The sequence below is a fragment of the Cygnus olor genome, chromosome 21, assembly GCF_009769625.2.
Source record: "Cygnus olor isolate bCygOlo1 chromosome 21, bCygOlo1.pri.v2, whole genome shotgun sequence".
Taxonomy (NCBI): domain Eukaryota; kingdom Metazoa; phylum Chordata; class Aves; order Anseriformes; family Anatidae; genus Cygnus; species Cygnus olor.
The window spans coordinates 706,444-733,864 of record NC_049189.1 but is presented as its reverse complement, the minus strand read 5'-3'; the positions used below and the strand labels follow the sequence as shown (position 1 = coordinate 733,864).

General features: G+C 62.9%; 1 protein-coding gene across 1 annotated transcript; it reads left to right on the top strand.

The window, feature by feature from the left end:
- The first annotated feature begins 6,052 nt into the window (after positions 1-6,052).
- Positions 6,053-26,720, top strand: KCNAB2 (potassium voltage-gated channel subfamily A regulatory beta subunit 2). The gene is given in 17 exon segments (XM_040533313.1): positions 6,053-6,186; positions 6,950-7,069; positions 7,407-7,448; positions 17,897-17,940; positions 18,661-18,698; positions 18,915-18,994; positions 20,925-20,969; positions 21,175-21,219; positions 21,300-21,343; positions 21,443-21,529; positions 24,728-24,813; positions 24,958-25,078; positions 25,173-25,240; positions 25,242-25,268; positions 25,541-25,661; positions 25,732-25,820; positions 26,019-26,720. Coding segments are annotated over 16 exon segments (1,104 nt in total). The 5' UTR covers positions 6,053-6,186; positions 6,950-6,992; the 3' UTR covers positions 26,109-26,720.
- Positions 26,721-27,421: the final 701 nt, after the last annotated feature.

The window sequence follows — 27,421 nt, the reverse complement described above, 5'->3', positions numbered from 1 at the left end:
CCCCACGGCCCCGCTGCTGTGCGTGCCCCTGGGGTTTGCTGCCGGACGCTCCCGAGGCGTGAGGCGCTCGGGTCCGTACTTCCCAGGGCTGTCTCCTTAAGGTGGGGATGTCCGGGCAGCCCCGAGGCAGCCAGCAAGCCCCGGGTGCCTTTGCTGTTGCGTGTAACACGGACGATTTGGGACGCTTCATGCAGGCTCTTTGGGGCTCCCGTCCTGGTAAAAGCCTTTTGGCAGAAGAGAGGAGCACGCACGTCGCGCCTCCAGAAAGCAGGACTGCCCCTGGCGTTGTGCATGCAAGTGCATCAAGCCAGGCTTCCAAAATCGCAGGTTGCTTCTAAACCTTGCACTGCTGCAAGCCACATTTCCGTGTCACGGGTGAGTGCCAAGAGAGGCAGGGTGGCCAATATATAGAACATTCATGTATGCAAGGAGAGCGTGCATTATATAATAATTGCATATACATGGATGCGATGCTTCTCCTGCTGGTTCACAAGAAAAGCCTCTGCTTGCAGCTGCTAGCAGGAGGTACAGGAGAGCAGTGGTTTTTACATTTATTTTTTTAACCTCATGCTTGTAAGGCAGGGAGCAGGGCCGCGGTGTCCCAGGCACCGTCACCAACTCCTCGCTCTCGGTGTGCAGGTCCGTGGGCCAGGCACATGGCACAGGGAGCAGAATAACTCCTCGTGCAGGTGAACTCAGCTTGCTGGAGCAGCAGAGCTGCCAGGCCGGTGCTGCAAAGCTCTCGTGGAAGGGCTGGGCTGGGTTCCTGCCCCGTGTCCTGCACCCTGCTGCCCGAAATCCTGCAGCTCAGCGAGTGGAGCTTGCAGTGCTCGGCACTCTCAATAAATCTTGGCTTTGGCTTGTCTTTTTTTTTCCTTTTTCCAAGTGTTTTTGTGCTGGCCAGCACGCTTGTGCTTCTGGAGCTGCCCCTGCACATGTTGGCAGGCGGTTCCCTGTTAGTCCTGGTGCGTTGGGAAGTGGCACCACGTCTGGTGGCCCCACCACCGGCAGGACCGCGTCTGCGTCTGCGCGCAAAACTTGCTTGGTTTTTCATCAGGCAAGTGTGGTTACAGTCAGAACAAAATTTGCATGCAGGCTCAATTCCTGGCTATTTTGGGACTCCTGAGGCAGATGTCTTTCCCCATTTTTCCTGAGCTGCAATCCCAGATCCGTGCGGGCGCTGGGAGCGCAGCTGTGCTGCGGCACTCGGCACCATGTGCCCCACGAGCCACGGTGGTCAGCGCTCGCTGGGGGTGCCGCGGAGCGCCCAGTTTTCCTGATTTAAACAAAAATAACCTACTGTGCGAGCTGCCTGCTTCTCAAACCCTGACCCTTTTTGTTCACTTGGCCCTGGTTCTCGTGTTCAACCAAGCCTCCAGCAGTATCAGCTCTGCTCACTCCAGTGATACAGCGCTGTAATGGGGCTGGGGACAAGCCTGCTCTAATTCCTTGGGTGCCTCTTTGGCCTCCAAACCGCGTGTTTTGGGGAGGAACCTTCCAAGACGGCAAAAAAAAGCAAAAGTCAATGAAAAGGTGGCAACCACTGCCAGCCAGGTCATTATTAAATGTCTCTTAACGTACACCAGGAGCTCTCAGTGTCTCTGCAGAGACAAACGCACAAATTATTTATCAGTGCCAAGGAGGAAGGCTTGGTGCTCAGGGTATCCAGCAGCTCAGGTTGAAGTGCTGTGGTACCAGCCACTGCCCGACTGCCCAGAGTCCCCCAGAGCCACGTGGGGCGTGGGCTGGAAGGCAACCAGCACCACAGCACTCCCGAAAATGTGGCTCTGCACCCCTGGGCATCGCTGGGGACCCCTGCCCATCACGGCCAGGCACGCCGTCCCGCTCCCCCCCGGCTGCAGTGGGTGCTGGTGGCATCCTGGGTTTCTTTCTGCTGCTGCTGTTCTCAGCTCCATGCAGCAGCGGGATGCAAACCGGCCGCTGCCTCAGTTGGTGCAAGTCTTGCTCGCTGCCTGGCGCAGAGCTCCCCAGGCTCTCCGCTGTTATCTTTGGATATTCGCAGCTCCTGAGGCCAGAAGGGGCCACTGCCACCATCCCGTGGGGCCAGCAGCACCCTGGCCTCACACAGCCCCGCTCCTGCTCCACACGACACTTCCCTCTTCTTTTATTCCATAAGAAAAGCCTCCGGCATGATTGAAAAGCATCCTGTGGCGGAGACGTCCCGCTCCCCTCCCTCTGAAGCAGCCCCAGCACCAAGCCTGCCTTTGTGCCGCGTCCGGGGCGGCAGGCGCAGCACAGCCGCCGCTCGCTCTGCGCACGCTTGCGCTCCCGGGGGGCGCGGGGCTGGGGCCGCAGCGGCGGCAGCGACACAGTTAAGGCACCGGCGGCATCCGTCGGGCACGGGAGCCCAGGCTCATCTCGTCGGCACGGTGCGGCGCAAAACTTGCCGAGTCAGGATGTGAGCGCGGTGAGGACGCGTTTGCTGCATCCGTGCTTGGCAGGGGCTCCCCCGCCTCCCGCCGCGCGCTTCCGCGGGCACGAGGCTCTGCTCCGAAGGGCTGGTTTTTGGGGAGCCGAGGGGAATGGGATAAAAAATAACACCCGCTGCGTCTGCCTCCAGCGTGCGTGAGCGCTCGCGGTCGCTCTGGACCGGCACCTGGCACCGCTCTCCAAAATCTGCAGAGCCTCCATCTCTGCCAGGCTGCTCTCTGCCGTCAGCTGATTTGCGTCTCATTTTTTTTTTCCTCCCAACTGCACATCTTCGCCGCCGAGGAAGAAAAACTTTCGGGGGGAGGCTGGCTTTGCGTGCCTGCAGACCGTGGAGCTGAGGTAGGTGCGCGGCTTCGGGGTGCTGCTGCCCTTCGGCGTGCCATCGGCCGGCCCCGCAGTGCCGCTGCGCCGGGCTGTGGGTGCCTCGCCCGCAGGTGCAGTGCAGCCGGAGCCCGGCCGCGGGCTCTGCGGAGGGCAGCGTGGTTCGGCGGGGCTGCACATCGGGGGCTTGCGTGTGCTCGGGTGCGTGACGGGCAGCGTTACTTTTCTGCTCGCATACGTGAATGCGAAAAGAAACAATCCCGCTTGGTGTGTCACATGTGGTTTTAGGATTTGTCGTTGACTCCGGGCGCTGAGCAGTGCCGAGTGCCTGTGCTTCAGAGCACACGGTAAAATTGCAGGCGACCTCACGTGTTGCAGCTAGACCCCTGCCGGGCGGCTTTGTTGTTATTTTAATGAATGGGTTATAAACATACCCGAATGCCCGGGCTGCTGCAAGGAGCCCGCGGCGCAGCCGAGGCCGGCCGGGCTCTGCAGGGTCCCGTGCGGGCAGGGGGGGTCCTGCCCCACTCACCCGGCAGCCACCGCTGGCGGGTGGGGGGCGTGGGGGGCGTGGGGACCTGGCTGTGCCGGGGACGTGCAGGGCATGAGGAAGGAGGCGATGGCAGGAGGCGCTGGGTCTAGCAAAGCATTTGCAAGTCACAGTAGGGCAATATGACTAATCGTCCTGAAGTCATCTTTTCCGTAGAGCGCTGGGGGGGGGAATTCACTGTGGACGCTGTTTACCAAACCCTGAAAAAAAAAAATAAAAAGAGAGAGAAAAAAAAACAAATCACCAGGACAGGCACCTTGAGTGGGGAGAGGCTCTGTGCGGTCGCACCCGCACCCCCACAAAAGGGCTGGGAGCTGTGCTGGATCACGGGCATGGCGGGGGTCCCGCAGCCCTCCTCCCACCCCACGCTCGGGGTGCTCAGCCTGGGGACCGCCGTGCCCCAGCCGCAGCAGTGGCGGCTGCAGTGGGGAAGGAAGGGCCTGGGAAGGGGGAAGCATCAATTCGGCCCTGCCGGGGCTCAGCAGAGTGGCTGTGCCTGGGGGGCTCCCGGTGGAGCAGCCACCCACAGCCGGTGCTGTCCCACCGAGATCAGGGCCGCCGATGGGCAGGGCGTCGCGGGATGCCCCGTGCTGGCTTTGCCACCAGGGAAGGTCCGGGCGGAACCAGAGGTGCCAGGTTTCTGCCCGCCCCATGGGCTGCCGCCGGCCGGAGCTGGGGGTGCTCGGGGGGCCATGCTCGGGGCTGGCTGGGGGGCGCTCATGCTTCACGTGGTGGCTCTGCCCAAAGGCAAGAGCCAAGAAGTAGGCGCAGGCCCTCACTTTGGCACTTCAGCGTCACTGCTCATCTGCGGGGCAGTTTGATTTCAGTCAGCGCGTTCCCATGTCCGCACCACGCCTGGTCAGGACCAGGGTAAAGCCATGCAGTCAGATCCCGGCAATTAACGCTCTAATGAATGAGTCTTAAAGCCTCCTTCAAACCATCCACCCGGCTGGACCAGCAGAGCCTCAACCCTGGGCCGCCTTGGCCCTACATCCTTGCAGCATCTCAGCGGCCACTCTTTCCTGACCCATCGTCCTGGCACGGGTTGGGGATGGGGATGGGGATGGGGATGGGAGCTGGGTGGCAGCCAGCATTCAGGGCACCCCTCATGCCCGGGTCCCAGGCGCATCCCGCACTTTTATGCCCAACACCCCACAGAAGAGAACTCTTTTTCTTCTGTTTCCACACATCACCCTGCAGAAATTTGTGCTGCGTTTTGCCCCGATGAAGCTGAAGCTGCAGGAGTTGTCCCGGGCTCCCTGCAGGGAAACGGGAAGGTGCCAGGCACCGGAGGGACGGAGCTTCAGGCAGCGCCTCTGGCTCCGAGCACCTGGAGGGACGCGCTGGTGGCCCGGCAGAGCTGCCCTGTCCTGGGGATTGGTGCTGCCCTGTGGAGTGCTGTGCCATGCTATGCTGTGCCATGCCATGTTGTGCCATGCCGTGCTATTGCCATGCCGTGTTGCCCCACGGTGCATGCCCCTCATGGCACGCCGCTCTGCTTTGCATCTGGGGCAGGTCCCTGGGGCACCGCGCACCGCCCGGGCAGAAGATGCCTCGTGGGCCTCACGTCCCTCTCCACATTTTAGGGCTGCCAGCGGTTCCCCAGTGAGCACGGTCACAGCTTGGCTCTGCCACGCTGCTGTGGTGGGAGCGGAGCCTTTGGCGTCGGCGGTGCTGCCCCACTGAGCTCCTCAAATAGGGCTGGGGGGCGCCCGGCACCAAGGGGGTGGCTGGGGGCCCCCGCTGAGAGGCAGGGCTGGCTCACCAGAATTATCCACAACGCCTGAAAAGTGCTACTCCTAAGCTGTGCAATAGTTTTGAGCCTGTTTCTGGCCTCTCCGTTCCCTCTGCTCGCGCAGACACAGAAGCGGTGCCGCTGCCCCAGCTGTGGGTCGGAGGGGGGGTCCCCTGGTGCAGCTCCCCTCGGCCTCATCGCCTTGCTTCCCGCTAACTTTGGTGGGGCGGGCAGGAGGTGCTGTGCGGGAGGAGCAGTGCCTGGGCTGGCGGCTGTGGCTAGCCCTGCGCTGCCGAACAGCGGGAGGTGCTGTGCGTACAGGGCTTCTGATCTCCGGGAGCAGAACTGCCGCTCCTGCCCGCTTTGCCCTTCCCAGAGCCCCTTTGCAGGGACTCTCGCACCCTGGGGATGCTTCCAGCTTTGCCCATGGTGCTTGGTCTTTCCTTGTGGGCTGCAGAGCACTGCTGGGGCTCCCGGGGTACTTTGGGGGAAGGCGCTTGTGCTGCAGGACCCGTGGGCGGCACGGGGGTGCCGCACACCCGCTGGGGGCCACGCTCCGCAGCATCCCGCTGGGGTCACGCTACGCAGCGGTGCCCGGGCTGCTCTGCCGCAGGGAGCGGCGCAGCAGCGGGAGGGCAGCTGCCTCCCGCCACTAGAAAAATAATCCTGTCCTCGCTGAGCTGCTGCGAGCCGCGCTCCCGGCCCTGCTGCGCGAGGGGGGCCGTTGGCGCAGGGCTGCAGCGCGGCCGCGGCGCTCCCGCCGTGCTGGCGAGCGGCTCGGCGGGGACGGGCCCCGGCTGCCGCAGCCGCTGCCATTGGGCCGCGAGGGCCTGCAGGGGCTGCGCCGCCGCGCGCGGGCTGCGTGCGCGCCGTGCAGGGATGCGCGCGGGATGCGTGCCGGGAGGCGAGCGCGCCGTGCGCCAGGCCCTGCACCTGCTGGGGAGGCAGCGCGGAAACGTCTCGCTCCAAACCCAGGGCACAGAGCAGCTCGCTGCCTGCGGGGTAAAGGTTCGGTTTCACGGGCCTGCGGAAAGGTCGTTTAAATTTAAAAGACTGAAATCCTCCCCTTTCTCTCGGAGCTCCTGCACCCCCCTCATGCAGTAGCGAGCAGACTGCAGGAAAAGCCAGGGTAATTTTCTTTTCTGGTTGTGCTTGGGAATAGCACATACACTGCAGAGGGAGCCTCACGGGGTTGTTTCAGGGTTGTTTTTTTTTTTTCCCTGTCAGCAAAATGTTTAATTTTTCAGGCCCTGAATTTCTTCACTGTTTCCTGCTGTGTTGTAAGACTGCTGCCGCACAGGGCTGGGCCTCACCAGTGCAGCTCTGCAGCCCCAGAGCTGGCTTGCCCCGTGGCGTGTCCTGATTGCCTCCTGCGGGCAGCAGCGCGGGCAGCAGCACAGGCAGCAGTGCAGGCAGCAGTGCAGGCAGCAGCACAGGCAGCAGGCAGCCCCGCTCAGCACCCAGCAGCACGCCAGCAGTGCAGGCTTGCACAGCATCCTGCTCACTGCCCAAGCACGCAGCCCCCAGCCTTGGTCCGTGAACCGCACGCGCTGGGTTGTGTTCTCCCAGCCTCTCAGAGAGTGCTGGCTTTTGGAAGCCACCAGCCCACGAATTTTGGGGAAAACAACCCAGTAAGGGGAGCTGGTGGCACTGGGCAGGGCAGGGTGGGACGGGTCTGAGGGAGACGCAGGGACACGGGGTGAGCAGCAGCCAGCAGCGGGTTGGGGTGCTGGGGTCGCAGCGGGGCTCCATGCGGGGTGGCGGGGACCACGCCGTGCCCCTGCCGCACGCCCATCCGGCTCACAGGCTTCAGCGACAGGAAACGCCGTCATTCGCACGCTCTGCAAACCTGCATCTGGTTCAGCTTATTCTTCCTCTTTTTTTTTTTTCAGAGGGTAAGGCAGAGAGCGGGGCTTGGTACGCGAGGCTGGCTCCATGTATCCGGAATCGACCACTGACTCCCCGGCACGACTCTCGCTGAGGCAGACGGGCTCCCCCGGGATGATCTACAGGTGAGCACCGGCCCGGGTGGCCCCAGGGGCTCGGCAGGACCCAGCAATCCCGCAGCCGTTGGTGTGCTTGGTGGGAAACCGCTTCCAGGACTGCCAAACCGCGGGCAGCCCGGGGCGCCATGGCCTCGTTTTAAGAGCTGATTCCTCCAGTTACCGTCCGGGAGCATGCCGGTACCCGGTGCATCGGGCACCCACGGGTGGGTGCAGCACAGGGGGACACCACCAAATCCCTGCCGCCACCACCGGTCCCGGTTCGGCCGCGCGGTCCCGCCGGGCTCTCCACCTTTCTAACGCGGTTTGTGGCATGTTTCTTCTCTCTCCTCCTTGCTGTCGGAAGCGCTAGGTATGGGAGCCCCAAGCGCCAGCTCCAGTTCTACAGGTAACCGAGTCCTTTCTTTCTCCCTAAAAACGCCCCCGGGAAGTAGAAATGTCCCACACCGGGGAAGCCCCTCACCTGCGGCTGCCCCATGTCCACGCGGGGCTCAGGGAACCCCTCGGGACGTTCCTCTGCGCGCCTGCCGGTGGGCCCGGCCGTCACTTAAATCCTCGAGCCATAGAGTATCCTGATCTGGAAGGGACCCACGAGGATCATCAAGTCCAGCTCCCAGCCCCACACAAAACCAAGCCATATATCTGAGGGCACTGTCCCAACGCTTCTTGAACTCAGACTCGTGCTGTCCGTCGGGTCCGTGATCCCTGCGCGTGCTGGGTGCTGCCCGGGGCGCTGGGGAGCGGCACCGCGCACCGAGGGCAGCAGCACGGCGCCGCTTCGCAGGGCTCTGGCCTGGCCGGTGTGGGGGCCAGCAGGGGGCTGGGACACGCCGTTGTCTCCTCGCCCTTGACAAGCCTGGCTCGGCTGGTGCTGTGCAGAGAACAGCCTGAGCCTGTTAGCTTTTCCCAAGGGCTGCTCCAGGAATCCGTCCAGCCCTTTCATCTGCTCCTTCCATTTAGAGAAATGTCATTAACTGATACATAAGACAACACATGTTTTTTCTCCAACCTTTTACTGTCTAAAATTAAAAAGGCACTTTTCCCTGGCACATGGTGCCAGCAGGGCGCTGGGAGCCACTTCAGTGCTTCCAGGGACACCATACACAGTGGTGCCGGGCCGGATCCGGCCTGGCCACCACCTGGACAGCCCACGGTGGTGCGAGGAGGCGAGGCACCGTGGCCTCCCCCTCCATCCCCCAGCACGGCATGTGGATGGAGGAGAGGGTGACAGGGTCTGGAGCAGATCTCCGTTTAGGAGAAGCGTGTCTGCCCAGAGGTGTTTGTGTTTTGGACCCGGCGTCCCTCGGCAGCCCAGCTGTGAGCCCTGCCACCACGCCGAGGGGCTGCTCGGCACCCCGGGTGCCGCCGCCACGCGTGTCCCGGCGGGGCGCAACCTGTCGCTGCGAGGCGCCTCGCTGCAGCCACCAGCGAGGGGTGGCTCCGGGCAGGGGAAACGATGCCAGTGTTCATAAAGCAGCTGCACATCCACAGGCTTTTAGAGAAGAAGTCATGAATAATTGAGCTCCTGTTCGCTAGGAAGAAAATACCCTAATAGGGCTAATGGAGCGCTGCTAAAAAACTTGACTCTGGAGGGACCTGTATTCACCAATTGCTTTGGATGCTAAGCATCGACACTCCCCTAATGAAAAAAAACACAGCTGTGCATGTCTTATAGCTGTCCAAGGGAACCCTAACAACCCAGAGCTTTTCATTTTAATGAGCAGGATCCCCAGAAGCCGGGTGAGTCCGAGCAGCCGGGCGGCGCGGGGCTGGATGCGCACGGGGCCGGGTGGCACCCGGTGGCTCCGTGGGCGCGAGGAGGCGGCTCCCGGTGTGCGAGGGGTGCATTTGTCTGGGCAGGGGTCTGCGCGCCCCCGGCCACACAGCGGGGCCTGACGGGGGTCAGAGGGATTTCCCTCCCGAGGTAATGCAGGGCTCGTTTGGTTGGGGGTGTTTTCGTTTGTGGTGGTGCTTTTGTTCTGTTGCAGGCAGGGTGTGAGATGTCGGGTGTGGGCTGGAAAGTTCCCTGTTTGCCCCTGGAGGGGGGCACCCACCTCGGGCTCACCGCTGCCTTTTGGCACCGCGGCACCGCTCGTTGCGCCCTTGGAGCACCGTGTGGCACATTTGGCTCTGAGTGCTGGGGTCCCCGTGGGCTGGGGACGGGGGGTGCTCGGGGGTCCTGCCTGCAATCCTCCACAGAACAGCAGCTCCTGCTTTGGCGTGTCGCTGCCCGGGCTTTGTCAGCTTTTCCAGCCCCCCCGCTGGGGCACTGCTTCTCGTTCCTCAGCTAGCACAAAGTTTTTGCTAATAAGTTGCCCGTGGACGCACCCAGTGCTTCCGTGCTCTGCCTGCCGCCTGGTAATGTTGCTCAGCCAAAAATCAGAGAGGTGTCAAAACAGGGCATGCAGTTAATTACCACCTCGCTCCTTGGAGCAGCTCACATCACCCCCACCGACTTCATCCGCTGCCTTAATTTAATTGCAGCGAGATGAAGCCAGAGAAGTGTGCAGCAGCGCTGTGCGCTCCTTTGATTTTCCTGGCTGCTGTGGAGCGAGGGAGCCCTTGGGGCCGGGGAGCTGCCGGCACCGCGGGGTGAAATCCCTCGGCCGTGGGGAAGGGCTCCGTGCCGGCACTGCCGGCTGCAGGCCCCAGCTCCGAGGCACAGCAGAAAGTGTTGGGTGGGCGCAGGAGGTCGGAGGGGTTTTGCTTCCCACGCCGCTGTCCCCAGCTCCGTGCCCGCTGCCTGCCGCTGGGTGCCCCCACCCAGAGCAGGGGCTGGGGCACCGGGGAGCGCTGCCCCTCCAGCCAGCAGCGGTCAGCACACCGCCAGAGCTGGTGTTTGCGAGGTGTTCAGGTTTTGTTTTGTCATAGCCCCGCCTGACCTCAGGAGAGGCGATCCTCTTTTCATATTTCCCTGCATTTTAGGAACTCTTGCTGCGTGATTTTCCTGAGCAGGAGGAGTTCTACGGTATTTTCAAACACATTGTTTATCCCAGAAACTCCCCAGGGTTTTCAGTAATTCCTTGCAAGTTAATGCTCTTTTTTTTCTTTTTTCCTCTTTTTCTGCTTTTTTCTTGAGGTCACACTTCACTGGAAGAGCGCACACTGCTTTCAAGCTGTGCTGCCGTAAAACAACTTCTCAGGAAAAAAAGAAAAAAAAAAACCAACGCCAGCAGTGGGATGTCGGGCACAGCCAGGCTCTGTGCTGGGCTCTCCCCATCCAGGGCCCGTTGGGAGCCCCCAGACACGCGCGGCTCGCTCAGGCCCTAAATGCAGTGGGTGTTCCAGAGAGCAGCAGGGAAATCAATGCCACCTCCTCGGTGCCGCCACCAGCGAGGTCGCAGGCGCTGCCGTGGGGTGCTGGGCGCCTCCGGCCGTGCACGGCGCCCGCTGTGCCGCAGGCTGTGTTCAGTGCCGCGCTCGGCGCCGCGCTGCTGCTGCAGGGAAGGTGTTGGCTGGCGGCACGGGCTGCAGCAGCCTGCTGCGGGCACCACAGGCACCCCGAGGGCTGCCAGCGAGCGCCCGGCGCCTGCGGCCCTTCTGCAGGACTCCTGCCCCACGGGAGCCCCGCGTGGCCGTGCGTCCTCGCTGGCCAGCGAGCGTGGCCCGTGTGCAGGCACCGGCTTCTGTCAGGAGCTGCAGCACCGCTCGTTCCACCCCAGCCAGTTCCAGGGGCCGCCCGTGTGCCTTTGCTGTGCATTCCTTAGGGAAACGCAAACCGGTTGCAGCCCGGTCGGTGCCCGCCATGGAAGCAGAGCCGTGCCTCAAGGCGGGCACATGGCAGGCTGTAGTGGTGCACCCAGCTCCGCACCATCACAGCAGGAGCCCCAGGACCCCGCTGCATCGTGCAGTGTTTGTACCCATGCCGTGCCATGCCAGGAGGGCAGCGTGGTGGGGCTGAGCCCCACGTGAGCACCCCATGCAGCCCCATCAGCAGCATGGTCCAGCCCTGGCAGCACCCCTTCCATTCCCCTCCCTGCTGCTGCGCTGCATTTGCCATTTCTTTTGCTCGTTGGCTTTCCTGTGCCGATTTCTGTTCCGCTTAAGCCAGTTGTTTTGCCATTTATCGCCAGGGCCCCTTGTCCCCTCCCCGGGCCGCGCGAGGGGCAGACCTGCTGCGGGTCCCCACGAGGCCGGGCACGAGGCCGGGGCCCTGGGGCGCTGCAGCGCTGCGGGAGGTCGGGGCGACTGCCCGGCTCTCTGCGCCGCACCCCTGAGCGCCCGCCGCCCGGCCGGCCCGCAGCCCCCGCGCTCGGGCAGCAGGATGCTGTCCATGACGTACAGCGAGAGCCTGCGCAGCGTGGCCAGCCGGCACCACCCGGACTGGGGGCTGCAGCAGCCGCGGCGGGCGGACGCGCTGGAGCTGCGGCGGCTGCGGGACGTCCGCGCGGCGGCGCAGGCCAAGACGCTGGAGGAGTTCCTGCGGACGCACGGGCTCTCGCTGGACGGCTGCACGGCCCGCGCCACCGGCATGAAGTACAGGTAAGGGGCCGCGGCCGCTCGGGCGAAGCGTCGCGAGCACCAGGCGTGCCGGCCGGGCACGGAAATCCCGGCGGCGCCAGGGCTCGGTGCGGTGCCCGGGTGCGGGGCGGCGTCGCAGCCGGCTCCGCGTGGCGCTTCCTGCAGGCGACGCGCTGACGCTGCCCGGCCAAACGTAGCAGAACGCGGCCTCTCTCTCGATGAGGGTGCGATCCTTTGCAGTCCCTCGAGGGAAGGAGATCTGGCGCGGTGCGTGCAGGGGAAGCTGAAGTAAATCAGCGCCTTGCTGTCTCACTCGGTCGATGGTGCTCTTTAAGCTTCCCGTCTTATTTTTGTTTTTACTTCAGTGTTGGTGGGAAGTTTGGAAGTGCAAATGTATTTTGTGCAACTGCGCGGCCCTGGCCTTTTGCAGTGTTTGCAGGAGGATTTAATGTGTGCCTCCGGGTGCCCTGTGCTCCCCCGGCCTCTCTGGCTGCAAAATTAAACACCGACGTGGGGGGGGTGGGTAGAATAAAGCTGAGAAAATGTCCTGCTGAGCCGGAAAGCTGCCTGTGAGCACAGGGACAGCTGGCACCATTAATTTTGCATGTAGGTCCAGGGCGCGGTGCGGTGAGCGGCGTATCAGTGTTTCAGCTCACTCTTGTCCCCCTCATTACGGCACCGTTGCCGGAGGGGGGATGCGCGGAGCACCCGCAGCTTCCCAGCACGGCCCCCAGCCTTCATGCCCCCGCAGGGGAGAGGGCAGCAAGGGCGAGGAGCTGTCCTGGCCGCTTAACAAAAAGCAGAGGTAGCATTTACACGTCGCAGCAGCCCATTTAATATTCCTGCGGCAGTTATTTATTGATGGAGTGCACCAGCAGGCACGGCCCTTGGGCACCTCCTCGCTCGGGGCCGCCCGTGGCCCAGGGGACAGCCCAGGGGACGGGGGCGGCTCGGGAGAGCTGCTGGGGCTGCTCCTGCAGACCCGCGGCCGTTCCCTGCACTGGTGGCTGTGGGCGAAAGCTGTCGGCAGCGTTAATCTGGGCTCAGCGCTGTGGGGAGATTAGCACGGGGCTGCCGGGGGCACGGAGCTCCCCCCCGCAGCTGGGGGATGCAGAAGCGCCCGCGATACTCGTGCCCCCGGGGAAGGTGCCCGCCTGGGTCGGCCACAGGAGAGTGGCAGGAATCCTTTCGGCGGGGAGCGCAGCAGGATTCCCCCCGCCTGGGGCCGGGGTCTGCTCGCGCTGCCGCCCGCGGATTACCCAGCCCCGCCGCCCGCGCTAAGGAGCTTTGAGGCAGAGGGAAGCCCGAGCAGATCACAAGTTGTCTCGTTGCATCAGAGGCTGATTTATGTAATCCCCCTGCACGCCCCCGAAAGCCAGTCCCCAGCCCCGAACCATTTTCCTTGTGCTCCAGAAATGACTGCACAGCCCTGCACTGGCAGTCCGGCCGGAGGCTGGCTCGGTGGTTCCTCTCCTGCTCTGACCACGACTTCCCGGCCCTCGGAGCCCTGCCTGCTGGGGCACAGCCGCGTGTCCCCCCGGCGCGGGCAGCCGCTGCAGAAATGCCCACGGAGCCCGCGGCCGATGGCCCACAGCCACTCGTGTCCTTCCTTCAGCAGCAGATGCTGGAATTGGGTTTCGGCTTGATTGATTTAGCTCTTCTGTGGGGAAGTTTCAGGGAAGAGTCACACAGCACCAGCTTCAAACCCAGCGAGGCTTTTGCCCCAAGAGAAAGCGGGAGAGCTGGTGGCATCTCCGCGGGTTGCGCATTTACCCAGTAATAATGTACTTTTTAATGTGCAAACACTCCTGTGAGAGATTTTAAATCTGACTTGGATCAGCTTAGGAGCAGAGACACGGCACTGTTATTGCACAGCTGAAGGAAGACAACAGACCCCTTCACGGCCAGGGGCTTCCTTCCCCATCGTTGCCTGTTGCACCCCAAAACCCACGTCCTGCGGCTGGACTGGGGGAGCAGCACCTGCAGGGCAGGGTGGAGGCAGGGCTGGAAGCCGGCAGGGCTGGCCACTGTGACCCCAGGGATTTGGCCCCGGTGGCAGCGGGGGGCAGCCCCCTGGGTCTCTGTGCTGGCCAGGAGTTGTGAATGCACTGCTGTCAGCACTCCTCCGCGGAGAGAGATTCAGAGGGACAAGGGGAAGGCAGAGAATTCGAGAGGCTTTCCAGCAGCCCTGCGCAGCAGAGGCACGCGCTTCAGAAATAAAGGGGGGTGTGCGCCTTCCCGGCACGGAGCGGCTGGAAGTGGTCATGTTTCTGCCTCCCCACCTGCTCTGACATGGTTTGTTTGCTTCCTAAAACTCATCAAATATTGATGGCCTGGAGCTGATATAAGCTGGGTCTCTCGACCCAGCCCCGCAGCCGTCATGTTGGCTGAGTGATGCTTCGCAGACGTTAGGAGGAGGGCCCTGCTTCGCAGAGTTTGCCGTCTAAATTTAGGCTGCTGCCGCTGCTCCCTGCCGCCTCCGCGGCCGCGGGAGGGTCGCGGGAGGCGAGGGGCGCCCGGCGGGCGATGCCGGGGGGCTGCAGCGCAGCGCACAGCCCCGGCCACGCGGTGCCCAGGACACCGGCCCCACGGGGGGCACGCACCCTTCTCCCCCGCGCAGCCGGGGCGTAGGGACGCTCCCCACGGCACGGCACGGCTGGACCCACCGGCAGCATCGGCGACGCTCGGCGGAGACCCCGGGGTCTGTGTGTCCGGGAGGGGGCTGGAGGCGGAGGACAGCACCGCGACGTCCCCAAGTTTGCCTTTAACCCTCGGACAGGCAAGCACCGGCGCTGCCGCGGGCTGAGAGCGAACACGCGGCGTCTGCTGGCTGCTGCGCTTTGCCCTCTCCTCCGGGACCTGCGCGTTCCTGGGGGAAGCCCTCCCCGTTATCCTCACCCCTGACGCTCCGCAGCGCGCCCGGGAGGAGCGGCTGAGCCCCGGGGAGGGAGGGAGCCCTCCAGCCCGAACCGCAGGGCACCATGCAGGTCTCCTTTGTGTGCTCCGAGCACAGCATAAAGAGCCGGAGCGCGGAGGACCGGCTGAACCGGCAGAATGCCAGCAGCCCCAGCCTCGGCACGCGCAGCAAATTCCGGGCAGTGGCCATGGTCGCCCGGAGCCTGGGGCAGCTCTCGGTGCAGAACGCCCCGTCGTCCAGCGAATCCAGCGTGAAGCAGCCGGGGATGAAATACAGGTAGGAGAAGGATGCGCTGCTCGCTCGGGAGATGTGCTGCCGCTTCGGGTGCGTGTGATACCCCTCGCTGTGATTTGTGCAGGAGGGAGGCTCGGGGCTGGGGGTGTATTATTCCCATCTTCCTGCTCCAGGTTTCTCGGAGCTACAAGTGCTGGTCTGCTCCGTGTGTGCATTGCTCGCCTTCATTTCCTTCCTCGCAGTTTGCTGTCTTTCCCCTCTCAGTATGGTTTTGGTCCAACCTAATGTAAAACAGTGGAATGGGAAGGGAAAAAGTAGCCCAGAAATGCAGTTTGGGGTTTAGGAGGACCCGTGGTGCCTGGTGAGCCTGTGGGAGCGGGCAGCGGCTGAGCTGGGGAAGTTGGAGACTCCGTGGCACACGCTTGTTCGTGGGCTGTGAAGGCATCGGGGGCTTTGCAGCGCTGCCAGTTCACTCACAGCCCCAGGGAGCGTGTGCTGAGCTGTGAGAAGTGTTCGGACCCTGTCTGTGTGTGCGGGCCTGGAAATGAAGCACGGCGTGTGCACAGCGTGCCCCGGCCTGCACAGGCTGGGTTAATGCGCTCAGCGCCCCGCGCTCGGGCAGGGATTCCCCACGTAGCTGAGCTCCCGCCGAGCCCCAGCTGATCGCGGCAGCGTGCTCCCGCTCCAGCCCAGATGCGAACGGTGCTGGGATGCAAAATGCATCAGGCAGGCGTACCGCTGGAATGAGATCAGCCGTCGCCCTCCGTTATCTTCCTAATTAGCCACGTCCCCCTCGCCTGGCGTGGCTGCGTGCACCGCCCGGGGCTTGGGGTGCCCGGTGTGGCGGGGCTCAGCTCGGCGCTGGGCAGGGTGGGCTCAGCGCCGTCCCGGGGTGCGGAGAGCAAGCATGGGCACTGCCACAGCCAGGTCTCCCAGCGGTGAAACCACAGACACAATGCATACGCCAGCGTCCTGTGCGCCGCTCTCCCCCTGCCCGGTTCCTCTCCGAGCAGGCAGGCGCGCTCTTCCAGCTCCCTGGGCCACTCCTCTGCCAGGCAGTGACCTGCTCGGGCGGCTGCCGGAGCCAGGGTCCCTCCGAGAGCCTCAGGAGGTGATGGTGACGGTGGCACGGCACCTGCACCAGGGCCACTGAGCTCTCCAAACAGCCCCGCACTCCTCCATACAAAAGCTCCTTGCAAACAGACGCTGTACAGGCCCTCCACCGTGCGAGGGGACGCCCATTCCCTGAAATTCCCCTGCGTGGCCTCCCCAGGTAGCTGCACGTGTCTCGGTTTGGCGACCAATCCATAAACTTCTGAGCAGGAACGCCATGAGCAGAGGCACTCCCATTGCTCCTGTGCCAAGGGGCTGCCTCCCGTGCTCGGGGGGGTGCTCCTGGAGCAGTAGCGGTGCCCATGCGGCGTGACACGGGTCGGGCGAGCCATGGCTGTGCTCCTCCCCATGTCACAGCCCCACATCCCTGGCGTTCACCATGCTGACAGCCCATGGCGATCGCCGCTGCCCTCTGCTAAGCAGGCTAAAAATAAAATGGGTTTGAGATGTGGAGCATCTGCTCCGTGGCGCGGGAGCAGCCCGTGCCTTGCAGATGTTGGACAATGATGCAGCAGCGCAGAAAGAAAGCGTCCTGATTAATCTCAGCCTGAAATTAATAAACGGCATCGCCGTCCTGCGGCTCTGCTCCGTCCCCGTGCCCTCAGCCCTGTGTCGGGCGGCCGGGCCGGGGCCGGGGGGGCCGGGGGGCGCGGGGGGCCGCGGGCCCTCGCAGTTGCTACGCGACTCGGCTCCGGCAGCCGCGCGCGGGCGGGCTGCAGCAGCTCACCTACACTTTATTTATTTTAATGCTTGTTGTTTGAACCTTTGTGATTTTTAAAAATGCGCTATCAATCACTGTGGCAAAGGCAGGAAAGACGTCTGCCAGCCTGGATTCGTTCCCGAAAGAATATTCTCCACTTCTTTGAGCCAGCCAAATTTTCAGTATCGTGCAGGGGTGCTTCGTGCCTGCAGGCACCTGCTCCGCTCGCGAGCCGCTTCTCCCCTCGTGAGCTCCCGGCGATGCCGACAGGGCGAGGACTGGCGGTCCCGGGGGCAGTGTCCCACATCAGGGCAGAGCTGGGCACCGCGCTCCCCCCTTGGGGTGCGCCCCGGCACGGATGCGGCCACGTGCTCCCCCGGCAGGCGCTCCCTGCCTTGCCCCTCGCGTGCTTTTTCCTGAGCCGTGGCTCGTTGTCACAGTACGGGCACGGAGGCTGCTGACACAGTTACGGGGCCAGGCTGGGCACTTCCCATTTGGTTTTGCTGCCGGCATGCCCCTGTGCATTCAGCCAACTTTGATTGCTCAGTGATCTCTGGTTTCATCAGCAATTATTGTCTCTCGGAGGAGCCGCATCCACCTTCCCTTTTTGTTGTTCTTTCTCTTGTACCTTCTGGCTCGCGACAGCCCCAGGTTTATTTCGGTTTTTCCTGGTTGCAGAAGTAGAGCGGTGACTGTGGTCAGGTCTCGGTGCTTTCAGCTGGGCTCAGCTGTTTCATCTTTCCCCCCTCCTCCTATTTTAAAATAAATGCCTGACCTTTCCAGCCATGATTTGTGGTTTAGAGGAGAGACGTGCGTCTGTTGGGTTCTCATTTCAGAGGGTCACTTCAGCAGCTGTCTCTACACGCAGTGTGGGCCCTGGTGCTGTGTGCGCCTCTCTGTCCCCATTGCTGCTCTCCCACCCCCCTGCTGTGCAGTTCCCTGTTTTTTTCTGGGCTTTTCCCCCTCTCTTGCTGGTGGGGGGCACCAGCACCTCGGGGTGTCCGGCTTTGGGCACTGGGGGCCAGCTGCTGCCTGTCCCCACGCAGCTCAGAGCAGCCCAGGCGCTCCAGGACCGCTGGCACCGCTTCGTGTCGTGCAGCGATGCGCGGGACATGCAGGGAGCAAGGTGCGGTTCTGTGCCCGCCCCACGGCACGCAGGGCCGTTGTGCATTTCACTTCGTCACCGGTGCCCGTTCCTGGGTGGGTTTCACTCTCCCCGCTGCCCCTCACCTCCCGCACGGGGACGTGAATAAACGCAGCCCCGGCCCCGCAGCGTGCAGGCGGGGAGCTCACGTAGGCTGTGCCCTCCAAGAGCCGGGCAGTGCCGGGGGGGGTCGTCTTTTTAATTAGCTTAATTAATTATCATTGTGAGGATTTACGATTGCTATTCTAATGGGTCTCTGTCTTGCAGAAATCTGGGCAAGTCTGGGCTGCGAGTGTCCTGCCTCGGCTTGGGTGAGTGCCTGCGCCCCCCTGCATGGCTCCTGGCTCGGCGGCGCGCAGCGGGGCTCCCGCGCGCTCTGTGGGGGAGAAAAAGCGGATGGTCAGAAAGCACGCCTCAGCTGCTGGCACGGCGTTTCTTGCACTCCCAGCAGCTAATTGTAGCCAAAAATTTCTGCTTTGTCCTCAATACGCACGCCGGCTCGGCGCAGCAGCGGGGGCAGCGCCCTCACAGAGCCAGCTGCTGGCCTCAGATCTGGCTGGGAACGTGTGCGGGACGAGCGGCCCGGTGGGCTTCCAGCCCGTGTGAGCCGCTTACAAAGCACAGAGAGATGTATTTACGGCTCTGCGATTGTCGCTGGCGACAATGGGTTTCTGTGACTGAAACGTTACCACTCGCTTATGAAGATAAGATAAGAGGGGGCTTTCTTCCGGGCTGGCAGCAATGCTGCGATGTGGCCCAGAAGTTCTCACGTGGTTTTCTCTTTTTCTCCCCCGACATAACAGAAAGTGAACGGTATGTGCTGCAAGTGCTTTGCCACATGCGTTGGTGCAAAGCGTGGCCACCGCACATGGGAGCTGTGCCAGGGTAGCTGGGGTGGGCGGTCGGGGCACGGCGCGGTCGGGGCACGGCGCGGTCGGGGACGGGACAGAGCCCCCCCATGGCATGGCCCCACTGCCACCTGCCCGCACCTGCGGCCACTGTGCTCAACGTGTGACTTCTCTCCTCCACAGGAACATGGGTGACTTTCGGAGGGCAGATCACGGACGAGGTAAGGACGGGGCTGACTGGCGTTGCCTGTGCCCCACGGCACGCGCTCTCGCTCCCCACCGGCAGGGCTCCCCCATGGCCATGGGCCCAGCCGCAGAGCGCCGCATTACGGAGCCGCCCTGGGGCACCAGGACTCAGCTCGGGCTCCTCTGAGCGCGTGGCCACAGCTGCGGCTCTCGGGCATCCCCCCCCAAGCACCCCCGCTGTGTCTTTGCAGATGGCCGAGCAGCTGATGACTTTAGCGTATGACAATGGCATTAATCTCTTCGACACAGCAGAGGTCTACGCTGCTGGCAAGTGAGTACCCCGCTTCGGCACGAGGGGCTGCATGTGCTGTGTGAGCCTTCCTCACCTGGCTCTCCCTGACTCCTCCTCACCCCGGGCCGCATCCTGAGCTCTCCTCCAGTGTTCCTGAGCTGCTGCCAGGCTGGGCAGCCGGGTGTTGGAGCCGTGCGGTGCCACGGGGCAGAGAGGTGCTGAGCTGGGCTTTGGGCTGGAGAGTGCTGAGGCATCCTCAGTCCTCTCACAGCTGCAGGCTGCGGTATATTTAGCATTAAAAGCATCAGCACGGATATCGACGTAATAGCAAAACCTTTTTCTTCCCTCAAACCCACTCCTGCGTTACCCAGAGACTTGGGCAAGGACAGTGCTGCCTTCAGCAAACTCAGTCCCATGTGTCGGTGAAAGAGCCCCAGGCAGCCTCCAGCCCTCACAGAGCCCCTCAGTACTCGTTGGGTGATTTAGGCAAACACGTCTGGATTTACGGAGCCCTTCAACACTGCTCGTGGCAGCTGCCGGGCTGGGCTGTAGCTGCTGGCAGGCGGTGGGCAGTGGGTTTGGTGGGCAGTGGGTTTGGTGTGCCGCAGGTTTGCCGTGCGGTCACTGCGGCGCTGCAGAGCCCCCGCTGGGACGGGGCCAGGCTCTGCCGCATGCTGCAGCCCCGCGCTCACCGGGCGTCGATAACTCGTTGGGTTCGTGGCTCTTTGCAAACCATCCCTCCAAGCCCCCGTCCAGCCCAGTTCTCCAGGCACGCTGGATTTCCTTGTACCTGAGGTTTTCAGAGACAGCCGTGCTCATTCACAGCGTTGTGCGAGCAGTATTCAAGCTCTTCAGTACAGTGTGCCTGCAGACACTCCAGATTCTAAATATTTGAAAGAGAGTTTGAAAGGATAGGTGATCTTAAGCATTCCGGCAAGCCCGTTGCCCCCGAGAGCAGTAATGAAGGCTTGCTCGCCCTCCTTGCAACAAGCGTTGCTCTCCATTAGCTCAGTGAGGACAGCCATTGTCATGCAGGTTGGTTTAAAAGTTTGGAGAGTGGAAATAATTAAATCATTCCGCTTCTCCGCTCTCATTTTCGGAAGTCATTTCACATTTGTTCAAACATTACGTCTCGCCATGCCCTTTCCCGTGGAGGTGAGGGCTCTGTCCAGGCCACGCGGTGCCGGCAGAGGGGTGACAGGAGGCGGGGAGGCTGTGCCGGCAGCTCCCGCACCGGCTCAGACTCAACCATCACAAACCACAGCCAGGGAGCACCCCGAGCAGCCCCGGTGCTGGGGCACAGAGCAAGCACGGCCCACCCAGGTGGTGCTGGGCTGCATTTCGTCCCCCTCCGTGCTGACCTGGTCCCATCGCAGCCCCACGCCTGCACCAGGACGGCAGCGTGCGGTGCCTCGGGACGCAGGGGCAGCGGGTGGCTCTCCCAGGGCACCATGTGCCAGGGCTGCTCCGCGGGAGGGATGGCCCCGTTGCATCGCGGTGCGAGGAGCGGGCCCACACAGCCACTTAAAAATAGAAAGCTCTCGTTGGGGAGCAGCAGCACTGCCGGAGGAGCCGGGAAATGGCTCTCCAGAGGGCTTGTCTCCAGCGAGGCGCCCCTGCCTGAGCGAAGCTGCCCTGGCCGAGCCTCAGCCCTCTTGCAGACACCTGCGCTCCCCTTCCCCTTCTGCTCACCCTCAGGAGGCTTTTGCATCCCCCAGGGCGAGGGTCTGGGGCTGCGTGCGCAGGGCTAAGACCATGAGGAGGGCAGCACGGCCGGCCCTGGGGCAGGCACCGGGCCCTGGGTGTCCCCACCGGGCTCTGCCCGAGCCCTTGGCGCTCGCCCGCTCCTCGCCCTCCGCTCCCGCTGCTCCCCAACGCCGCTCGCAGTCGCTTCTCATTACCGAAGCGTTCCTGACCTAATTCCTGTACCAGCCTAAAGAGCTCACGGCTTATGTCTCCCTTTCTGTAGGGCTGAAGTTGTGCTGGGAAACATTATCAAGAAGAAGGGGTGGAGGTAGGTATGACTTTCCCTGGGTCAGGCATTTCACAGCGCTTCGTTTTCATGCAGCAGATTTCCTTGGCAACTGCGGTGCTTACGGGCTGGGGAAGGAGCTGGGGGCTGGGGGCACTGCTGCTCGCGGGCAGGGGGCCAAGCAGGGTGCGGGGCAGGGCGCACGGGGCTTTGCAGGCACAGCAGTGACTCTCCTCTCTCCCCGCAGACGATCCAGCCTGGTCATCACCACCAAAATCTTCTGGGGAGGAAAGTAGGTAGCACACCCACCCTGCCCTGCAAGAGAGCGGCCAGCGCACGGCGGGCCCTGACCTGTGCCTCCTCTTCTTTCAGAGCAGAGACGGAGAGGGGGCTGTCCCGAAAGCACATCATAGAAGGTAGGGAGCGGGCAGGACGCGGCGCCACCGGCTCCGGCTGGCCGCGGAGAGCCCGGCGTGCGGCGACCACCCCTGACGGCCCCTGTGCTGTGCGGCCAGGTCTGAAGGCGTCCCTGGAGCGGCTGCAGCTGGACTACGTGGACGTGGTGTTCGCCAACAGGCCCGACCCCAACACGCCGATGGAAGGTAGGGGCCGCCGGCGCCGCCGTGCCATCCGGGTGCTGGGACGTGCCGGGCGGGAGCAGGCGTCCAGACCAGGTCCCCGGGGCCGTGCCCCTTCCTCAGCGCCACCGCGCCGCTGCCCCCAGGTCCCGCTCCTCCCCTCTCGCCTCTTGGCGGTGCGGAGAGGCGGCGACCCGCTGGTCCCGAGCGGGAGGGCTGCCTCCCGGCAGCCTCAGCTGTGCATCGCATCGTGCGTCTTGTATTTCATTGCCATCCGTGGGTTTTAATCATGCTTTGTGTGGCAGGCTTTCTCTTCTAAAGCGTGTTTTCCATTACTGAGCATAAATCCTTCCCTCTGTCAATGCGTTCAGCACGGGCACAGTTAAAGCTCTGCGGAACGCCCCCTCCCTCGCCCGGTGCCAGGAGCCTCCCCGGCCACGCTTGGACAGCCGGAGGCTGCTGCCGCGGTGCTGGAGGCGCCCCCAGCTCCACGCCCCTCGTCGTGCCCTTCGCTGTGATACGCCGGCAGCTGTAACCTCTGGTCTCTCTACATCTTTCTTTTATCACCAGGGGACCCATTTAGTTCTTCCAAGTCAAGAACATTCATCATAGAAGGTACATCGTACCCGCAGTCTGAACCCCAGCAGCATTTTATGGGACAGAACCCGCACTTGTCTTTAATTTTAATTCCTTCCCCCCCGAACAATCCTCTCCATAAAATGCGCAAAGGAAAACAGCAGCAACAGCCAAACAAAAATACACCCCCTGCCCCCGAGAACATCTTGCAAGTAAAGGAACAAAGCAAACAGCTGGTGGCTCCCCTCCCCGTCGCCTCATCTCACCCCCGGTCCTCTCCCCATGCATGGCTGTGGTCGGGCGTGCTGCCGCTGGAAGCACTGCTTTAGCCCCGTGCCGCGGGGCTCAGAGCGCACGGGGGGGCGCCGGGAGAGTGCTCGGGAGCGGGGCGAGCGTGCCAGGGGGAACACGGCACGGTCCTTGTTGCAGGGATTTCAAGTATCATTCCTACATGCAGGGGGTTCAAGTCCCCTGCGTGGCAGGGAGCACAGAGGCTGGCGGGGAGCTGCAAGGCGCCACTGTTAGAGCAGACCGGCTCCCAGGTGCCGTGGTGCCAGCTCTCGGCCCTGCCCTGCCGCTTGCACCGGGCTGTGCTGGGTGTTTCCCCTCAGTATGTGGGTACGGGGCTTGGGCAAAAGCCTACCTAGCGACGCGCCACTTGACACAAGTTTTAATGAGTGGAGAAATCCAAACCCAGGCGATTTCCAGCCCCGCTGGATGCAGCTCACTCGCTGGGTGCAGGGGGGGGTGCTGGGGGCAGCCGGCTCCGTGCTCAGCTGCAGACCCGCGGCTCTTCTCTCTCCATCCCAGCTGTGAGTGCATGGGGAGCACCCCGCGGCAGCCCCATCTCCTGCCGGAGCCAGCAGTCCTTCCAGGTGCAGCTTTTCCTGCTGCCCTGGGCGCTGCCAGCCCGTCCCCCTGCGGGCACCGTGCGGGGCCGCAGCCCAGCACCCAGCTAGCTGCACGCGGCCTCCCCCAGCCCCAGGCCACCCCTGTTTGCCCCCCTCCCTGCACGTGCAGGACCAGGCTTTCTCCACGCGGCCCTCTCTCGTCCCATGCGGAGCTGCCAAAGCCTTTGGTTAACACAAACCCAGTGCCTGGCCGAGCTGCCAGCCCACTGGTGCATGCGCTGGCGGTGTTAAACCAAGCCTTGTCTGTGTTTTCCTTCCTGCTTCCTCCGTTTGGCGTGGCAGCACGTCCTGGCTTGCAACCCAGCCTGCATGGTTCAGAGCTGCCTGGGGCCAGCAGCTGAAGATGCAGCCAACCCCCCCCCAGCCGAGCAGCACAAGGCCGAGGTCGCGATGCTGGCCCAGGGGCCACCGGTGGTCGGTCCCGGCACCGAGCCCCTTCCTCCGGGCTGCAAGCCCCGGATGGGGCAGTGAGCCCAGCTGCTCCTGCTCAGCATTTCGTTTTGGAGGTCAGGGCGGTGCTGGGTGCAGAGGACGAGCTGCTTCCTGCAGCCTCCCCATGGGCAGCCTCCGGACAGCCTGGCCGATCCGCAGCTCCGTGTGTCCCATCCCAGCCCGTTCCCCGAGCTGTGGAGGCGGGTGAGGACGGTGGTGCCCGGGGACGCGTGCAGCAGGCGTGCTTTCCAGCCGGTTGTAACCAGAAGGTTGTACAAACGCCCGCCAGCTTCCCCCTCTCCTGCGGCGTTTACAAGCAGCCTTGCAAGCACTGTACGATGTGGCGGCCCCAGGCGTCCTCGCTGCATGCCGGTGGGTCCGTGCGCGTCCTGGAGCCATTCTGCGAGAGACCCATGGTGCTGCCAACACCACTTCCTAAATGCAGGGTTTGGGGAAGGTGCTCTTTTTTGTGTCTCCTTAAGCCCTGTTTCACCTGCGACTCATTTCTGCGATGGAGCATTTTGGGCAAAGCTGGAGCTGGCTTTTAGCCCCCCCACCTTGCAGGCAGCGCCAGCCTCCCGCGCGGTGCCAGTGCCGGACGCGGGGCTCAGCCTGCGCCGCCGCCCCGCGAGCAGCAGGGCACCCACACCAGCTCCATCTGGGTGCTGAGTACTCGAAGCAGCCCTTTTCTGCCTGTTTCTATTTTTCCCCTACTTTTCCTGTCTTTTTGGTGTGAGGGTGATGCTTTCAGCTGGTCTCCGGGTGCCATGCGCAGCATTGGTGCTGGTGCCCTCACAGCGGGGGCCTGGTGCCTTGAGCCTTGGGCTGCTCTCCGTGCCCCAGAGCCCAGCGTCTCCCACCCTGGGCAGCACCGGCGCCTGCTCCCTCAGCCCCCCTCCTGCTCCCTCTCCAAAAGCATCTCCTGAACACCACCCCCACCTGGGGGACCATAAATCACATCCTTTTTGTCTCTCCCTGCTCATCTTAGCACAATCACACCTGAATATGTCAGCTCCATGTGACTCTCTCATGTGGTTTGATTTGGGTCTGTTTTTAATAGATTTGGAAAAGCACTAGGTGTGGAGAAGCGATTTCCAGCGCAGTCTCTCTCTTGCGGTTCGTTTTCGGTTCCCTTTTGTTTTAATTTTACGCGTCAAACTCCCGCCCCGGTTTGGTGTTTGGACGTACACTGCTTGCAAGATGTCTGTGCAGCGCCAGCCCCCCTCCCCGCGGCGTGCCCACGCCCAGCCGCGGGTCCCGCTCCCTAACGCCCGCCTGCCGCTCTCCCCTTCCTCCCCGGCAGAGACGGTGCGCGCCATGACCCACGTCATCAACCAGGGGATGGCCATGTACTGGGGGACGTCGCGCTGGAGCTCCATGGAGATCATGGTAGGGGCTGCGCGCCGCCGGCTGATGCCGTTACAAGTGCTTGCAGAGGCCTCGCTGCCCGAATCGCTGCTCGAACGGCCATGGGGCGGTGGGGCCAGGCCGCAGGCACAGCGGGAGCCGACGTTGCGCACCCGGGCTTTGCAGGAGGCGTACTCGGTGGCCCGGCAGTTCAACCTGATCCCGCCGATCTGTGAGCAGGCCGAGTACCACATGTTCCAGCGGGAGAAGGTGGAGGTGCAGCTGCCCGAGCTCTTCCACAAGATAGGTACCAGCCCCGTGCCCCCGAGCTCTCACCAAACCCAGCAGGAAGGGCTGGAGCGCGGGGAGCAGCCGGCTCACCCCTCTGCTCTGCTCCCCAGGCGTCGGCGCCATGACCTGGTCCCCGCTGGCCTGTGGCATCGTCTCAGGGAAGTACGACAGCGGCATCCCCCCCCTACTCCCGGGCATCGCTGAAGGTGAGCCCCGCACTCTGCACGTGCCGAGGGACTTGTACTGCTCGGGGCTCCCCCAGGGAGGGGCCGGCTGCAGAGCAGGGTGTGTGTGTGTTGGGGAGGGGGTGCAGAGGTTGAGAAGCAAGACCTCAGGACATTTTTGGTTACCTTTTCCATGGAACGCACAGCACATTACTTGCAAGGTGCTGGTCCCGTCCCATATGCCATGGGATGGGCCAGGCGGCGTGCCAGGGACACCCCTGAGACCGCTGCTGACCCCCCTCTCTCACCCCCAGGGGTACCAGTGGCTGAAGGACAAGATCCTGAGCGAGGAGGGCCGGCGGCAGCAGGCCAAGCTGAAGGAGCTGCAGGCCATCGCCGAGCGCCTGGGCTGCACGCTGCCCCAGCTCGCCATCGGTAAGGGGGCCGGGGAGGGGGGCAGGGGGGCGGCCGGGCCACACTCAGGCTCCACGCTCTGCATCCCCAGCCTGGTGTCTGCGGAACGAGGGCGTCAGCTCGGTCCTGCTGGGTGCCTCCAACGCAGACCAGCTGATGGAGAACATCGGAGCAATACAGGTGAGGCCCGCGCAGCTCTGCGGCGGGGACGGGACGGGTCCGGTGCTGCCCTGCACCACGTAGGAAGGGGAGGTTTTGCAGAAGAAAAAGTGTGGGTTTGCCTGATGGAATGATGAGTAAAAGACGCTGCTGGCATGGGGCCAGCTCTGCACCCACCGTCCCACCTGGATCCTGACCACGCTCCCTGCTTGCGCACAGGTTCTTCCAAAGCTGTCATCTTCCATCGTCCACGAGATCGACAGCATCCTGGGCAATAAACCCTACAGCAAGAAGGACTACAGATCCTAAGCACGTACCGCCGCTGGGATGCCGCGCCGCCCTCGCCTCCTGTTCGCTTGCTTACGCTTTGTTGAAGCAAAGTGGAGAGCTGTTTGCATCGAGAACACAATGCGCCGAGACCGTCTAGAGAAATCGTTTCAAATGTCGCTGCAAGAGAACATAATGCTTACTACGTAACATTTATTTTGGATGCAAGAAAAGCCACTGCCGGGGAGCGCGCAGAGGCGGTGCCCACCTGATGCCCGGCCTCGGAGCTTCCTCTCCAACTGCTGAAGCCGCCCACGCCGGTGCACGATGACGACGGGCGCCTTGGGCTCGGGCTCCACGCTGCGCTGGCGTGGCTGGCCCCGGCACACAGCCCCGGCACGCTCGCTGGGCACTGCGCAGAGGACTCGGCCGGTGGGACCTGTCCCGGGTGGCGGCTCCGGCCGTTGCATGCGTCTCCCCGCTGCTTCTCTTCTTTACTTCGTGTTTCTGGACGAGGAGGCTGTTACATTCGGGCGTGCTCGGAGCACGGCGGCCGCGGGAGCATTGCGCGTGCAGGGCTGGCTGCTGGCCGGGACCGCACGGGCTGTAAGAGGCTGCTGTACAACACCAACAAGGAAACAACAACCAAACCACCACCAACAGCAAAGTCTTCTCCCCAGCGGCGTGGGGGCTGCCGGCCCGGGTCGGTGTGCCTGCTCCTGTGCCCACGCCTGGGAGGGGGGAAGGAGGGGAGGGGAGGCCGTGGGCCAGGAGGGGGTTGTGGGGGGGCAGGGGGTGTCCCTCTGAGGGGGGCCCTGCACAGACCCTCCCCAGACAGAGCCCCCAAGGGGCAGCACCCGCCTGTCCTGCGGCAGCTCACAACACTTGGCTGAGTGGAGGTGAGGGGGGTGGGACAGTGTGTGTGCGCGTGCGCTAGATGTATACGTGTCAGTCTGTACATATATACCTGTGCAGATACCGATAGGTGCAAGGTTTGTGTATCTGTGTGCAAACATGCATAAACACATGTAAGCAGACGTACAGAACTGCACAGCTACATGCAGCTATAGGTATCTACACATACTGACATATGTAAATATATGCGCACACAGATTACAGGTGTATATACGTATGTATATAATATACACAGCTGTATATGTCAGTCTAACTATATACTTATACCTATTGCTAGACTGACAGTGATACATATTTATACATCTCCATGATACATATACACTCATATATATCACATACATATATACAGAAACGTACATATATACATCTGTATGCATATACATAAGTATATTGATATATTTAAATATATGTATGCATATATATGCACACAAATTAGAAAT